The sequence below is a fragment of the Nuphar pumila genome, chromosome 15, assembly GCF_984573655.1.
Source record: "Nuphar pumila chromosome 15, dmNupPumi1.hap1.1, whole genome shotgun sequence".
NCBI classification, from domain to species: domain Eukaryota; kingdom Viridiplantae; phylum Streptophyta; class Magnoliopsida; order Nymphaeales; family Nymphaeaceae; genus Nuphar; species Nuphar pumila.
In genome coordinates, this window is record NC_143263.1 from 8575337 (window position 1) to 8589171 (window position 13835).

The 13835-nt window shown below is 39.8% G+C and overlaps 1 protein-coding gene across 1 annotated transcript; it reads right to left on the minus strand.

The window, feature by feature from the left end:
• Positions 1-314: 314 nt before the first annotated feature.
• Positions 315-13500, minus strand: LOC149814383 (putative magnesium transporter NIPA6). Its single transcript, XM_089988282.1, has 9 exons — positions 13278-13500; positions 13114-13170; positions 12518-12608; positions 12252-12412; positions 12038-12165; positions 11786-11923; positions 2121-2213; positions 1101-1218; positions 315-1014 (listed from the first exon to the last, which is right to left on the minus strand). Exons 1-9 carry the CDS (start codon positions 13441-13443, stop codon positions 884-886), a joined length of 1083 nt encoding a protein of 360 aa, XP_089844408.1. The 5' UTR covers positions 13444-13500; the 3' UTR covers positions 315-883.
• Positions 13501-13835: the final 335 nt, after the last annotated feature.

The following is a 13835-nucleotide window of genomic DNA, read 5'->3' on the forward strand; positions in this document are numbered from 1 at the left end:
CAGACCAATTACCCATTATATTTCAGATCTGGTATACAGAATCATGATTGGGGGAGAACTTCAAATAAGCATTTGATTTTCAGTTTCTACTAATGCAGAATGCAACAAAGTTACCTGAAATATCGAAGTAAAGGTATTTTGTTACAAAAGTAGCCATGAAGATCGATTCTTTAATATACCAACTACAGAAAAAAAAAACAATAACATTTAGCTGCAATTTCATTTGCACGACTGAACAGGGAAAAGTTGGAATTATGTTTCATGTCAACCATACACCAATCTTAAGGGGAATCTGCATTTACGTGCACTGCAAGTTTATAAAAACATGCCCCACAAAACATAACTCAAATCGATTCAAAGAATATTTTTCAGTGCAGCTAGTTTATTACATGAAGAAACTCGCTCAAAGCCACCTCAGCCACTGGTATTTATTATACTCGTAAATAGAAGTGTACATGATAAAGATCTACTGAGGTGGCCCTTATTGGGAACTCATGACTGCTTTTGGATTCTTTCAGAATCATAGCAATCTTCAAAAACATCTGCATAATTTTTTAGTGATGAATGATGATCCAACCTCTTTTCGGAAATCTCTGCAAATATAGAATAACAAATGTAGATCCTGTTCCTGCAAATTATTATTATTTTCATGGCCATTATTCCTCCAAACACAAACAATGGAATAGCTGATGAAGATGCCTATGATGTCATCACACTCCAATCACCTTGTAAACTGTACTGAATCCAAGAACTCTGGCCGGTTCTCATCATTCTTTCAGCATTTACCATGTTGATGCATTAATTTCCAGTAATGCATTTTCACCTGGAACATCAAGAAAAGCATGATCCAATAACCCTTGAAGATTTTACACCATAGTTTCTATTACAACTGCTGCCTCCCCAAGCCAATCTCTTCATCCTCAGTGTGCTTCATTAACTCCTCAGAGTGCTTCCTTGACTCCCCATTTCCGTGGCAGAGACGGGCTGATAAAGATGGGGATAATGGTGCATAATCTACATGACAACAAACCATGAGAAACAAATGACTAACCTGTTAATGAAGTTGCTTATGTTGAATAAATGACAAATGCAATACATACTCCACGAAGAATTCCTATCAAAGTCCTTAGTGACATGCAATAAAATTGTGCCTGACAGCACTACAATGAATCCACATATCTCAGAAATGATGCTTCCTCCACTTTGGCCATCCCAATCCTGAAACAGGCAATTAGAGGAAAACAATGAAGGCACTAAACCAACCAGAATTCTCAAAGTTCAAATCTTATTCTCGGTGAAAAACTGTGAAAATGTATCATATAGTGCTGCTATGACATTGTAGTTCCACAAACTGGAATGCAAAGATAGATATCTTGCACCAATGTTGTAAAAAGCATATCAGAAGGGCTAGGGATATGGGTGTATTGTACAATATTATAAGATATGGAAAAGTCACATTTAAAAGTTAAAAAAACAATACACCCAAAATCAGAAAAGTCTTGAAAAACAGAAAACTAGAAAAATATAGAAAAAATAGAAATAAAAAGAAATAAAATTTAAGCATTATGATCAACTAAACATGGCACTCTACTAAAACATGTGGAATGATATGTAATAATTTAAAAAACAAAAATAATTATGATTAAGAGTTACATTAAACAACAACAACAAAAAAAAAAAAAATTCAAATCTTCATAAATTTGTCACCCATGTCAAAAACGAAAATAAAATGAGTGCATGTACAGTACACTACGTAACCATATTATATGATACGTTCCGATAATTGGAAACTGGTGATATTTGATGCAGTATTGTGTCAGTCTGAGGTCCAATCCAGTGATACTGCTTATTGTATCATAAGAGACAGTACAATACAGGTAACATTGTCTTGCATGCAGACTTCCCTTTCTAACTGAACTCAAGCCTGTCAAGCTAGGTTCAACGCAATAACTAAGCATGAAACGGCCAACCACTTCTCCTGGCTTGACCACTTCATACAAAAATAGTAAAAACTTGGTTGCAGCAATAGCCAGCAAAGGTGACGTCAGAACAGGAATAATCTACAGAGCTGCCTTTACAAGTACTTTTCCACTTTTAAGCAGGAAAAGAAAAAAATGTACCTTGAACATTATGACACTTGCAAGGATGGTAAGCGTGGTAAAAATCACATAATATATTGGAGACACCACAGCTGTGTTAAAGGTGTCAAGGGCCTGAAAAATGTAATTTAACATGCAAACAAATGTTAAAGCTAGAAAAAGAGAATTTATTTTTAGTATTACTGAAAAGTCTCAACAGCATCAAGATTTCCATGTTACAAATACTGGTCAGTAATGTAAATAAAATAAGTTTACTTTATGCCATCCTTTTTTCTTCTTTTCTCAAGACATACTCTTCTGATTTTTCCTCAAGATATATGAATTTGTCAATGCTTTCTTTTTTGTGGAGTACATATATGAGCTTCAGTTCCAGCTTGTATAAACTAAGTACATCATACATCACAATCAAACAAACGGATCCACAAATACCAGAAATATACTGAATCTGTCAAAGTATGAATATTATAAATCTTTCACATGTTCTTAGTATCAGATTTAGAGCGAATTCAATCCATTGTGCCCAAATAAAAGAGCCCCTGCCAAATTTTGTAAAAACATTTGGGCAAGAACTTTTTATAGGTTTACATTTCTTATATATATATATATTTATTTATTTATTAGCTTTGTTAAATATTGCCTCTTCATTACAGTTCAACAAATGAGTTGCAGAACAAAATGCATCCAAATACAATTTATGGAACAAAAATCACACCTAGATATAACCTGTCATTCAAAGCCTTATATTGGGTAAAGAAACAGTTTAAGATGATAAACCCATTCGACCTGCTTATTTGTGATATACAGTCGTATTACCTGTCCCTATTCCCACTACTCTCTTACACTTGCATATTATGGTTCCTTCTTAGTGTGCATGTTCACAATCATTGAGAAGAGACTCTAATGAGAAGGGCATTCCATCAGCCAATATATCACATAAACAGTGGCGGAGCCAGTTAACGGGAGGGTGGGCACATACCCACCTTGACCCGCTGAAATCCCTTAAGAGGGATATGGGTCAGGGTGGGTGGTGCCTACCCTAACCCATGTATAACATAGGCACTGTGCCCGACGGCCCCCTTTCGTTCCCCACTCTCTCCCACTCTCTTGATTTTGCCCTAGTCTCTCTCTCTCTCTCTCTGGGAGCCTATGAGTCCTATCTCTTATGCTTTTTTGGCGATCCCCGTCTGTATAAGAGGACGGTGAGCTCTTTTCCAACTTCCCCAACTTCCCCAAATCCCCAAAATTCCGTCATCTCTGCTGGATTCCGATGGAGTTAGGGTTTCAGATGGATTTCTTCCTCCACTACCTCCTTCATCTAGTTTGTCGCTGTCATTAGTTTTTCTTCATTTCTTTCCACTTATCTTTCTCTGGCCGTTGTGTCATTTTTATTTGGGTATCAGTGTTTTGATTATGTAGGCTTATGACCCCAATTGCAGGTGTTATACCTTTGAGAAATGGGATTTTACCTGTTGTGATGGAAAATCAAAGGGTTTGGAATACGCTTTGTACGAATCAAGGCTGAAATAGAGTTGCCCAGTCTGACCCATAGATGTGTTCAACATGGTCTTTATGGTGGGAATCACACCCTGGATTGTGCTTTTTCAGTCGTAAAATGTTGGTACACTGTAGACCATCTTGCAAGTCGCATTTGCTAATTATGAATATGACATTCTGCAGTTTCTCAATTTTTTTTGCACTTGCTAGTATAATTTATTGTCATAGAAATTATTTTTTCTTTATACTGTGCATTTGTGCCCACCCTAGCTTAAATTCTTGGCTCCGCCACTACACATAAACGATTGAGTTGTTTGATTTAATCCTCATACCTACGCCTGACTAAAAAATTTCCTAGCAAATAATCACTTCCTGGTCTCTAGGGGTGGCCAACGGGCCAGGTACCAGGACGACTCTCAGGTACCCGGCCCTTCTGAGTAGGGCTGGGAAATGAACCAAGCAGCTCGTGGTTCAGATTGTCTTGGACTCATTCATGATTAGCTCGTGTAGATGGTAAGCCAAGCCACAAACTGCTTGCGTAGCATATAGGACTTGAATATGAACAAAGGGTGTTCATCTCGGTTTGACTCGTATGAGCTCCTAAGAAGAGAATATATATAATATACATGTGAAATATGTCACAAAAAGTGGTTTTGGAAGAATGGTCAAACGTTATGGCTTGTGCTCAAGAGAGTTGGTGTTTGAATCACAATATCTGCACGCCTTTGAAAAAGAGGTATTTTTTCTACACGAGCCAGCTTGGACTTGGCTCGCCTGACTCGAGCTTGGCTCACCTAGACCCAAGACCGAGCTGGGTCTGCTGGGAAACAAGCAGATCCCAAACAAGCTGTGTTCGGTTTGTTTGGCTCGTTTACCAGTTCTATACCAGTTACTGCATCTGCGTGTGTATCCAACTTTAATTAAACTTTTCACGCATAACTCATGCTACTGCTGCTTTACATTCTCTAGTTGCATCTGACAATTCTCACCAAGGAGGTCTCTTTGTTTACCACTTCCATTTCACCAGGGAACTTGGAGAAGGATTACTGCCATTATAAGAGTACAATATGTTAATGTTAAAAAGGAAATATTCTTTTAGTTGTGGTAGTAGTATGTAATTAGTGAAAAGTAGAGAGACTCTTTTTGTAACCCATTATTTTCTAATTCCTTCTTAAGGAGGGATTAGGGCCAAATAACAGGATCACGAGTTTTCTCTCCTCTCTCTTCTTATTTTCCTATTCTCTACTAGGGTTTCCTGCTGCCGTGTGTGTGTGGGTGTCATCTGGTCGCTAGATCTTGATCTAGCGACCAGGATCATCTCGCCTATTTCAACATGGTATCAGAGCCGCGTCCCCGCCTGGGATACAGTTTCTGATCGTGGGTCATGTAATGCTGCTGTGGCTGACCGTGGAAAACTGCAGCAAGCTGCATCAAGTGTCGTGAAACGTGGAAAGTGGTTGATCGTGGAAGCACTCAGATCGTGGGTCGTGTGATGCTGCTGATCTGATTTGATTCTCTGTGTTGTCGACACAGATTTTTACATGATAAAAATCTGATCGTTGCAATTGATTGGATGCTGCGGGCTTCAAAACAAATGATCTTTGACATGTGGATGGTGGAGAAGTTCAGATCGAGTGAAGATCTGATGCAGAGAAGTCGTGAAATCAAATCAAGTGGGGGGTCAGTTCTGTTGAAGGCTGTGAAGAATCAGATACAGCAGAGATCTGATCCATTGAACATTGTAAGGGATCTGTTCTGTGTGTGTCAGATGCTGATCTCGAATCAGATCTGACGTCTGAATCAGGGTGTGTTGGCGTTGGTGGAGCCAGGCCTATATCAGATCTGACGAGTCTCAAAGTCAGATCTAACGTGTTTTTTTTTGCTACTGTAGTGTTGCAGATTTGATTAGTCAGGTCTGGTAACTGTTTGTGATTCAGCCAAGATGACATCTCAGCTGTCAAAAGATGGTGATCAAGAAAGAGAACTGGTTGGAGAGTATAAAGCATTTGCGAACCCTTTCTTGTATGGGTCCTCTGTCAAGCTAGATGACTCGAACTACGCGAGGTGGTCCCAGACATTTATGATGTCCGTTTCTGGTCATCGAAAAAAACATGTCCTATTAGAATCAGAACCACCCGATACAACTGGAAAATACAGCACATGGGATGAAGATAACGACAACGTTATGTCATGGATGATGAACAATATATTGCCCCATATCGCCGATGGTCTCATTTATTACAACACTGCAAAAGAAATGTGGGACAACCTTCGAGATATATATTCTCACGAGACCAATGTAAGCTGCATCTTACAAGTCGAGCAAGAAATTTATCAACTGCAACAAGGAGATCAGTCGCTAGCCCAATATTATGCATCGGTAAAATCTGCGTTTGAAAGGCTGAATGCACATAGGCCCCTCTGTTGTACTACATAAAAGTTCCATCAGGAGCAAACCATGGTTGCAAGATTCCTGACTGGACTATCATCTGATTTCACAGTTGCAAATGTTTAGATGTTGACAGGATCAGATGTCCCAACTCTTGCCGAAGCCTACAATCGCTTGAGCAGACTAGCTATCACCCTTCCGCAGACTCACAAACAACTGCTCTTGTAGTCACCCCAGGTCAGGGTAAGGGAAATTTCTTCAATACACGTGGTAGAGGTAGAGGCAGAGGTACAGGAGGAAGGGGTAGATTTTAGTGTACCTACTGTGGCAAATTAGCGCATCTTGAGGACTAGTGTTGGGATAAAAATGGTAAACCCCCTACTTCTTCTCAGACATCAAGTGTGTCCAAGGCCCAAATTGCAAAGCTTAACATAGAGATTCTCTCTGGTCCCTCCAATGACTTTTTCACTCTTAGTCATGCAGAGTATGAAGAATTGGTGTCTCACTGCCCTTCTAGTTCGGACGCTGTTACTCCTATTGCTGATATTGCGTGCTCCGCATGTGAAGGATTAAATCACCAAGGTAGTAGATGGATTATTGATTCAGGTGCCTCTAGACACCTGTGTGGGTCTTCAAATTTTTTTTCCAAGCTAGACCCCATGGGTGAACATCATAAAGTTGTCCTTGCCGATGGGAGTACATCTCCCACTATGGGACAAGGAAATGCTTCCATCTCTCCTTCCCTTTAGTTGACAGATGTGCTTCATGCTCCTTTCTTTTCTCAAAATTTATTGTCGGTTAGTCGTATTGCAAAAGAATACAATTGTAGAGTGATTTTTGATCCTTTGTGTTGTATGTTTCAGGATTTACTAGCGGGGAAGAGGATTGGTGGAGGCTATGAAGAAGGAGGAGTCTACTATATTTATCAACCACTGGGAGTCGCGCATGCCGTGTCTGAGACATTCTCCAGTTCTTATCAATGGTACCTTCGTCTTGGTCATGTGCTATTGCCAAAACTTCGTCGAATTCTTCCTCAAATTTCTCCTTCTGCCTCATTCTAGTGTGAAGCATGTCAGTTGGGTAAACACCACAAGAGTTCTTTTCCTTCAAGTCAGAGTCCATCGAGCCAAAGATTATTTGAGCTTCTTCACGTTGATGTATGGGGACCTAGTAGAGTTCCTAGTAGGTCCCAATGTCGTTATTATTTGGTCATTGTCGATGATTTTTCCAGATTGTCATGGGTATTCCTAATAAAAGACAGATCGGAAGTTCCTTCTATCCTTATGTCTCTCATTATTGAAATAAAAACTCAGTTTGATTCTCTTGTCAAGATCATTCGCACTGACAATGCTCTCGAATTTAAAACCAATGAGTTACTACTGTTTTATAAGAATCGTGGCATTCAACCTCAAACTACTTGTGCCCATACCTCTGAATAAAATGGGGTAGTTGAAAGGAAGCATAGACATCTTTTAGATGTTTCTCACAGCCTTATGCTGCAATCATGTATGCCTCCTTCATATTGGGGAGATGCCATTCTTACAGTCTGCTACCTTATCAATCACATGCCTTCATCCTCGTTGGGAGAACAAATTCCTGTGAAAATCCTATATCCCAATGCACCTCTTTTCTCGATCTCTCCCAAGGTGTTTGGGTGTGAGTGTTTTGTTCATAAACTAGGGCCTCGACGAGACAAACTATCGGCTCAAGCCATAAAATGTATCTTTGTGGGCTATCCAAAAAATCAAAAGTGGTACAAGTGTTATGATCCCATTGCTCGTAGAGAGTATGTCAGTGCAAATGTCTCCTTCTTTGAGTCCATTCCTTTCTTTTCAAGTACTGCCTCCAGATTACTATATGATCAGGGTGATGCTATGCCATTACCTATCCCCCCTCTTCCTTTGGAGTCAATTCCTACGAGCTTTCCTACCCCTCACACTCAGTCACGGTATCATGATCCTCCTCTGGTATACTCTCGTAGATCTCTTCCGGAATCAGAACCTACACTACCTTCTTCCTCAGAAGTGAGTCCTCCAGCTCCCATGAGTGAAGCATCTATTGGGGATGATAATTTGCCCATCGCTATCAGGAAAGGTAAAAGGCAATGCACTTTACATCCCATTTCTAAGTTTGTTACAGATGCAAGACTTGGGAGTCACATGAAGCAGTTCATCATAGCTCTATCTGCTGAATCTCTACCTCTTAGTCACCATCAGACAGTCGTAGACCCCAAATGGAAAGCTGCTATGCAAGATGAGATGGAGGCCTTAATTACACAGAACACTTGGGAGTTGGTCACTCCTCCGGTTGACGCTGATATTGTTGGGTGTAAGTGGGTCTATACCATTAAGTACAAATCAGATGGCTCAATTGAATGGTACAAGGCCAGGTTGGTGGCAAAAGGGTACACCCAGACGTATGGAGTAGACTTCTTTGAAATGTTTTCTCCTGTGGCACGCCTTGGTAGTATTCGACTGGTAATATCAGTGGATGTACATAATGGATGGAGCTTATGCCAGTTGGATGTAAAGAATGCATTCTTGTATGGTGATTTGTCTGAGACAGTGTATATGCAGCAACCTCCAGGGTTTGAGGTTCAAGGAGAGTGCTATAAGGTATGCAAGTTAAAGAAAGCAATATATGGTCTAAAACAAAGTCCACGTGCGTGGTTTCAAAAGTTGTCTGAGAGCATGTCAGCGTTTGGTTTTAACAGGTCAGCATCAGACCACTCATTGTTTGTTAAGAAGACTCCCACGGGTGTTGTGGTTATGGTTGTGTACGTGGATGATATTATACTCACAGGAAGCAATCAAAAAGATATCTCAGAGACCAAAGATCATCTGCAGAAGCACTTTGTTACCAAAGTTCTTGGTCCTCTTATATATTTCCTGGGTATAGAGGTGGCTCGAAACCGTGAAGGGTTAGTTCTATTACAAAGGAAGTATGTACTTGATTTGTTACAAAAAACAGGAATGTTAGGAGCAAAACCTGCAAATATTCCAATGGATCCTAAGTTGCACATGTTTGAAGAAGCAGAACCTGTTGACAGTAGAAGTTTCAGATCTCTAGTTGGCAAACTCTTGTACGTTACAGTGACAAGACCAGATATCTCCCTGGCAGTAAGCAAGATTAGCCAGTTCATGGATAAACCAACCCAAATACATTGGCAGGCAGCAATGATGATTCTTAGGTACTTGAAGTCTTCTCCAGGTAAAGGACTACTATACAAACCAAGCTCATCTCTTGACATAGTTGTCTATTCTGACGCAGACTATGCAGGAGACATTAGTGATAGAAAGTCCACCATGGGGTTTTGTGTGTTTATAGGTGGAAATTTAATAAGCTAGAGAAGTAAAAAGCAGACCGTAGTGGCCCAATCGAGTGCTGAGTCAGAATACAAAGCCATGACTCAAACTGCAGCCGAAATGATATGGGTTAGATCTGTTCTAAGAGATCTACATGTACAAACCTTAATGCCAATGGTAATGAAGTGTGATAACAGAGCAACCACCTATATTGCAAATAATCTGGAGTTTCACGAGAGGACGAAACACATTGAAGTCGATTGTCACTATATAAGAGATCTAGTAGAGGCAGGACAAATCTCTACCTGTCATGTTACTTCAGAGGATCAAGTTGCTGATGTGTTTACTAAACCACTTGCTAGTGTGGGCTTTCTCAGATGTTGTGACAAGCTGAGCATGATAGACATATATGCTCCAGCTTGAGGGAGAGTGTTAAAAAGAAAATATTCTTTTAGTTGTGGTAGTAGTATGTAATTAGTGAAAAGTAGAGAGACTCTTTTTGTAACCCATTATTTTCTAATTCCTTCTTAAAGAGGGATTAGGGCCAAATAACAGGATCACGAGTTTTCTCTCTTCTCTCTTCTTATTTTCCTCTCTTCTCTACTAGGGTTTCCTGCTGCCGTGTGTGTGTGGGTGTCATCTGGTCGCTAGATCTTGATCTCGCCTATTTCAACCGTTAACAACCACCAACATATACAACTTTGCAGAACACATAGAGCTTCATCAGTAATCTCTCCCAGCCACAACCTAAAAACCTTTAGTAGTCAAGGAACATTTGATAGATCCACTTACATAATTCCAATATATCGCCTTGCATCTCAAAATGATATAGTCTTGCACTTCACAATTTCTGGTTAAGGGTGCTTAAGGAACTTACCATACAGTTAGCAAATAGCTAATGACCTTTTATGATGGAAATAATTTATAGTCAATAACTGCTGAGTTGAAAAAGTTAAATGGTCTTTCTTTCATATGGTGGCAAAAGGCTGCTCAATTACAAATGATGACCTATGGAGAAGGCTATCCTACAGTAAGTCATTGAATACATATTTTGATAGAGGGTTAGAATATTGCAAATCCCTTTTTTGCTTCTTGCCTATTCTTTTGTTTTACTTGGAATCTGCACATTCATTCTAACAACCAGTTTCTAATTTTGGATAGAAATAATGTTCTTGACCCAGTGGCATGTATTACCTTAATGAAACATCTGAAAAGAGAGTAGTTACCACATTTTCCATTCTTTCTCTCAAGATCTTCTACATCTCTGTGCATGTGAGGGGAAGTTCCTGATTAGCTGCTTTTGGTGCATAGCAATTCTCACAGGATTTAAAAGTGATGCGACGGCGAACTGCTTACCATCTCGTGTTTTATTTTCTGTTCCTTCACTAATGCTTCATCAATATCATGATGATCAATAATTTCCTTTAAAAAACTTTACTTCTTAAAAAAGTAAGGGAAACACGTGTAGCTGCAAGAAGTTGGACACAGTTTAATGCACATGAGGAACTGTGGAGTTCAATGAAAAAACCCAGTCTGACAGGTGAAGGGTGCGTTTGTGTGTCACGGAAAGTGGGTTGTTTTCCGCAGAAATGCATCGATGGGCGTGCATTTCCTTGGGGCCCACAGTGACAACACAAACAGCCGAAACCACTGTTTCCGTGGAAAACCCATGCTGGACATTGTTTTGCCAAAATACATACTGGCCGTGGGTTTTCGGTGGAAACGGTTCCCGTGGGAGGGGGAAAGGGTCTGATTCCATTTCCATGGCAGGCGTTTCCACGGAAGAGGATGCTGCGGCACCCCCTAAAAGTAACCTAGGAAAACACCCTAATTTTGGCCATATAGATCGAGGAGTTGTGCACTGAAGTAATGCCAATGCATCGTTTGACTGCATAAAGCAACATAAGGAGCCATGTCACAAATACAGTTTTCTAGACTATGAAGAGGTTGGTTAACTAGTGAAGCAACAAAAGATTACGCCACCACAGGAAATAATTACATTCACTCTATAAGTCAATAAAACATCCATGTATTGGCTCCACCATGCAGCCATATCTATGATATGCTCACCTAAAACCTAAAATGCAGCATTTGTCTCGCAGCCTAGATTTCAGAAATATGCACCTATCAAGAGAAACACAGATTTTATACTTAAGCATTTGCAAGAGATAAACCTCATTGTGTCCTTTTGTAGTGCACAATTTCAAGCAAACAAAAACGGAACCACACGTATAGAGAAGATGCTACAGAGAAACAAGGTCATTAGTCAACTAAGAGTCATCAAAGATTATTTGAATTTCATAGCTCAGCTCCCGAGTTTGTGGTTCTCTGCAAACTGGTGCTATGGTTTCTTCTAAGCACTACATTTCTAAGATTATTTTCAAGTATCTAGCAGAAAAAATGGACAACTAATCTGTGGATCCCATAAAAATTCATGGCTTTATTGCTATTACAGATAGTAGTGTATGCAGAAGTAGAATAAAAGATCCCTCACTGACCTTGTTAAGGTAATTCATTTGCATGAGGACACATGTAACAACTACTGTCATAAAGAACCATGTCTGAGGGTAAATCAACTGATTGGAGCCTTCAAAGGTTAGCTTCAAGGAAGTTCCTAGAGCTTTGACACTCATAACCTGCAGGCAGACATAAAGTAGCAAAAGATGCAGTAGATGCATGATTTTTGTAGGCACAACTTACTAAAATATAAAAGATGTTCGTGATGAAGCATAGACAATTTAAAACCATACCGAAAGAGAGCCCATAAGAGAACAAATCCCTGTGAAGACCAACACATTTGTATTTCCGCAACGAGGTGCAAAATGGAAGATTAGCACCAGAACAAACATAATGACTGATGCAACGTAAAGCAGAAAAGCTGAACCAAGAACAGGGAGTCAGATTTAATCTTTTCTTAAGCAAGCATGATTCCAGGAATCAATAAGGTCAGAAGATATTGCAAACCAGGCTGGGTCGCCATGATCCATATTTCCTGGACAGAAGTAATCGAGCTCTCTTGTGGCACATGAATGACAATTATCACGGAACCAGCAATGCACATTACACATCCCAGCATGCCTAATGGATGCAATCTCTCTTTCAGCATAAAGTGAGCCAACACAGCGCTACTCCATCATGATGGAGCCATTACAACCATTATGGCGTTTCATTAGCAAGGGGAATCAAAAGAAGACAATCTTAAAATTAAAAGGAAAAGAACTATAAATTACCTGACAATTATACTTAGTGCACCAAGTGGAGTAACTAAAACTGCAGGAGCAAAGGCATATGCAACAAAATTTGCCACCTCCCCGACAATCACTAGATCAATTCCATTGCCCAAAAAAAAAAAACTCAGCTACCGATAGCGATGTTTACAAGGCATCGAAATCATTAAGCTTCGAACTAAATGCACCACATGAAGCACAAATACAATCATATTAATGAAGATCCCATCATTCAGTTGGTAATATGATAGTTACAGTTTCGGTTCACATACAAAACCAACTAACCAAATAAGTGAAGGTGGCGATACCAACTAAACCATCAAGTTTAATCAACCATAAAAACAAACACTTAATATAAAGAAACATAACCAACAAAATGGGCAATAACCATAAAAAATTATACCAAGAGAAGGAGCATAATTTCTCAATAAACTCCAAGGAACCCGATTTTTATGAATTTTGAATCAGAATTTCTAACAAAATTACCAAGTAATGAAACAATATCAAGAAGAAAGAAAACAAGACCAAACAAAACCATTAAACCCATCTTTCTAGTCCAAACAAAACAATGAATAGACCAACCGGCAACCGCAACTTACTTGTAATCATGCCCGCCCACCATAGAGGCTCTAAAAGATAGGAATACCCACCAACACCTGCAACAACCATGCAGAAAAGGAGAAGTACCCAACTAAGAAAAACATCAAATTCAACCCGAATTCATGATTTCCTCTGCATCAAGACCCAATTCGATAGTACCCACCTGCCCGGACCCCAGAAGCAGCTGCCCGCCTGAGACCTTTCTTCTTGATGATGAAGCTCGCACCGATGAACCCACTTGAGAGAAGGGCTAAAGTGAAGCCTTTGATATTATCTGTAGACACAGACATGTCGATCCTCTCCTCTCCTCTCCTTCTGCACACCTTCATTCCCCTCAGAAACTCTTGCTCTGAGCCTCTCTCTCTCTCAATTTTTCCTTTTTTTTGTTTATTACTGTACCGTTTTAGAACCATATAAATTCCCTTGGATTCTTCTTCTCTGATCACGTTACTGTTCTGTGTTTTAGTGTAAGATAAATACCAAAATGAGGCCCTGAGTTTTGATATTCCTTCCTGAGGGCACTTTAGGAGGGTGGTGGGAGAGTTTTTCCCGTCTCTCGTGGGAAACAATCAGGAGCCGTTTGGATATGAAAAATCCAGTTTAGGCACTTTTAATACTATTTTTTTGGTTAAAAAGTGTTTGGCTATCATTGCAGTTAGAAAATCGTTTTCAAACGTTTGTTGTGAGACTGAAAAGAAATCGACGGAAAATGATAAGGCCC

What these genes read in the sequence shown, in the direction of transcription:
- LOC149814383 (XM_089988282.1), bottom strand. Translation starts at nt 13,443, where the DNA reads ATGAAGGTGTGCAGAAGGAGAGGAGAGGAGAGGATCGACATGTCTGTG. An exon ending in TGCTTCTGGGGTCCGGGCAG is followed by an intron (nt 13,171 to 13,277) that starts GTGGGTACTATC and finishes TGGTTGTTGCAG; the next exon opens with GTGTTGGTGGGTATTCCTAT. An exon ending in AAATGAATTACCTTAACAAG is followed by an intron (nt 2,214 to 11,785) that starts GTCAGTGAGGGA and finishes TACATTTTTCAG; the next exon opens with GCCCTTGACACCTTTAACAC.